General features: G+C 34.6%; 1 protein-coding gene across 1 annotated transcript; it reads left to right on the forward strand.

Annotated features, from left to right (window-relative positions):
- Window positions 1-1,479: 1,479 nt before the first annotated feature.
- On the forward strand, window positions 1,480-2,382 carry LOC145063920 (putative F-box/LRR-repeat protein 23). Its single transcript, XM_079011475.1, has 3 exons — window positions 1,480-1,666; window positions 1,742-1,784; window positions 1,899-2,382. Exons 1-3 carry the CDS (start codon window positions 1,504-1,506, stop codon window positions 2,380-2,382), a joined length of 690 nt encoding a protein of 229 aa, XP_078867601.1. The 5' UTR covers window positions 1,480-1,503.
- The last annotated feature ends 495 nt before the right edge of the window (window positions 2,383-2,877 follow it).

A 2,877-nucleotide genomic window follows, 5' to 3' on the forward strand; every position in this document is an offset into this window, starting at 1 on the left:
GCTGGTGAGTAGATGTCGCGTCAGCCGATGAGTAGAAGTCGTCAAGCCGATGAGATCTTCGGTGATGGAAGCGACGATACGTATAAAGGGGAAATGGGGAGTCAGTGTCGGTTGTTCAGTCACGTTCTCAACCTTTTAGGTGTTCTCATTTGATCCTACTCCTATATATATATATATATATATATATATATATATATATATATATATATATATATATATATATATATATATATATATATATAATAAGCACCCAAACAAATTTTCAATTCACAAGCTATTAATTATGACTAATATATTCATTCCTTAGGTATATAAAAGGCACTATCAATATAGGTCTAAGTATTCGAAAATCTAGTTCTACTCTACTTAGTGTCTTTACAGATGCAGATTGGGTTAGTTGCTTAGATTATCGCAGGTCTCTGGTAGATTTGTTGTGTTCTTGGGTCCGAATTTGATCTCATGGAGTTCTCGCAAACAACCTTCACTATCTCGTTCAATATCTTGCTCAAGTACAAAAGCAGAATATAAGGCTTTGGCTAATGGTATAGCTTAAGTAATATGGGTGCAATCATTACTTAAAGAGCTTGGAGTTTGTCAGTTGAGGCCACCAGTTTTATGGTGTGACAACTTAGGTGCTACCTATCTAACAGGGAATCCTGTGTTTCATGCAAGAAGTAAACACACTGAAGTCGATTTTCATTTTGTCAGAGAGAGAGTAGCAATGGATGCACTTGACGTTCGTTTTATCTCTACTAAGGATCAGATAGCTGATGGATTTACTAAACCAGTAACTCGTCGCATGTTGAATCACTGAAGTACAATCTTAATCTTATTGAGGGGAAATCTAAACAGAATGATTATCCGATAAAGTCATAAATACTAGTAGATAACTAGATGAGATTACTTATATATATATATATATATCCAATAGTTGTTGTATAACTCCAGATCCTATTCTTTAGGGTCTATCTATATCTATTGTAGTTGTGATCTATATATAAACAGAATATACACTGCGAGAGTTGTCAAGCCAATTCAATCTTGTTTTTTATCTCAGAATCCTACATCGTCAATTCAACTTAAACTGTAAGCGGAATTCCTTATCGGCAAAAGAGGTATTTATTGGAGTGATACATTTTTATTTTCTTTTGACAAATTTCCTTAGATCTCTATTGAAACTGTGTCTTAAAACCTACAATCTGCAACTTGTTCATAACTTGGTAGTACACTTCATCCATCATATGTGGTTTTCTTTTGAGTTCTTATGTTTCGCTACACAATTGACACCATCAACTCAAGATATTGAGTTTCTTATGATTTCTTAATTTTCCATGGTGTTTTTTCTTAATGAGTAACGAACTAACAATCTCAACTTTGACTGTTCTACACATTATCTGTAGAATACTCAATGGTTTTTTGCAATCCACCATTTCTCTGATAGAAAATATGTTTTTTTTTCAAACAGAAAATTTGTGGGATTTCAATCTACCTCCGTCGTTGACAATGGAGAGACCTCCGAATTGGCTTAATTTACCTGAAGAACTGATAGCAAATATACTTCAACGATTGAGTTTTATAGAGATACTCAACAGCGCATCAAAAGTAAAATCAGCAAAGATCCGGCGATGTGGAAGGTCATCGATGTATCACAACTGGATTATCATTGGCATATGAATTACGATATTGAGATATTGGTTATGAAGGCAATCGATCTCAGCTGTGGGGAATTGATCGATTTCAGTATCGAGGGTGGTATTGAAATCAACCATCTCTTTGATTATGCTGTGAAACGGTAGGTTTAATTTTCCTCTTCTCATCCTTATTCAGTTTCATACTCATTCTGCAGTCTGCACACATAATCACCATTAATTATGAAAATCTTTTGTTTATATGAACAGATCAAGTAAGATGAAACGTCTTTACATTAAGAGCTGCGATCCTGAACTCGTAACCGGAGGGTTCATTTGGGCAATCAAAAAGCTATCACAACTGGAGGAATTTCATCTTTCTCGCACTTATCCCACTGCAAAAGACATCGAAGATATTGGACAAAATTGCCCTCAGCTCAAGTCCTTCTCGATGAACCAAGTGTGTCAACATCCACAAAATGACGATACTGCCCTTGCCATTGCTAACAACATGCCCGAGTTACGCCATTTGCAGGTGATTGGTAATTGCATGACAAAGATTGGACTCCAAGCAATTCTTAATGGCTGCGCTCACCTTGAATCCCTGGATCTTCGTATGTGTTATTATCTTAGGTTTGGCGGGAAATTTGAAAAATTATGTATGGCTCGGATCAAAGATTTGAAGAGCCCACATGACTCAATGGAAAACTGTGAGTTTCATCAGGATTATGATGACTGTGATATATATGATTAATATATATTCATCTGGGTATTCTGATGTTGATGACTCTTCGGTCAATGACTTCTATCAAGTCAAAGAAGTTTCTGAAGTCAACAATGCTTCTAACGAGTATGATTATGATTATGAATATATATCATTTGTAAGCCAAATCCGTTGGTAGTTTGTTGGTAACCCGAACTCATTATTGGGTATGCAACGTCTTTTAAGTTATTATTGACTATGCTCTATGCCTTTGTGTTGGTTTGGAATTGAAAGGGAACTTAATTTATGTTTGAAACTTTATAAAGGTTTAAGAAAAACGATAAGTAATGTATTACTTGAAACTTGTTAAAAAAGTTTACAAAAAGTTGTAGAAAAGTATTAAAAAGTTTTTAGAAAGTCATATATTGACACAGTCATGTAAAATCCATGTGTTTTTATCAAGTGACAAAAGTCTCTCTAGAAATCGACTTCTCTATTCTTTGAAATGTTATTTTTCTTTTCAAAATAAGCTGCGTATTTCCTTTT

Source organism: Lactuca serriola, chromosome 7 (assembly GCF_051521515.1).
Source record: "Lactuca serriola cultivar US96UC23 chromosome 7, Lser_US96UC23_V15, whole genome shotgun sequence".
NCBI classification, from domain to species: domain Eukaryota; kingdom Viridiplantae; phylum Streptophyta; class Magnoliopsida; order Asterales; family Asteraceae; genus Lactuca; species Lactuca serriola.

Excerpts from the sequence above, each read along its gene's own strand:
- LOC145063920 (XM_079011475.1), top strand. The coding sequence starts at position 1,504 with ATGGAGAGACCTCCGAATTGGCTTAATTTACCTGAAGAACTGATAGCA. Across the intron at positions 1,667-1,741 it reads TCACAACTGGATTATCATTG|TATCGAGGGTGGTATTGAAA; the intron begins GCATATGAATTA and ends GATCGATTTCAG. Across the intron at positions 1,785-1,898 it reads ACCATCTCTTTGATTATGCT|ATCAAGTAAGATGAAACGTC; the intron begins GTGAAACGGTAG and ends TTATATGAACAG.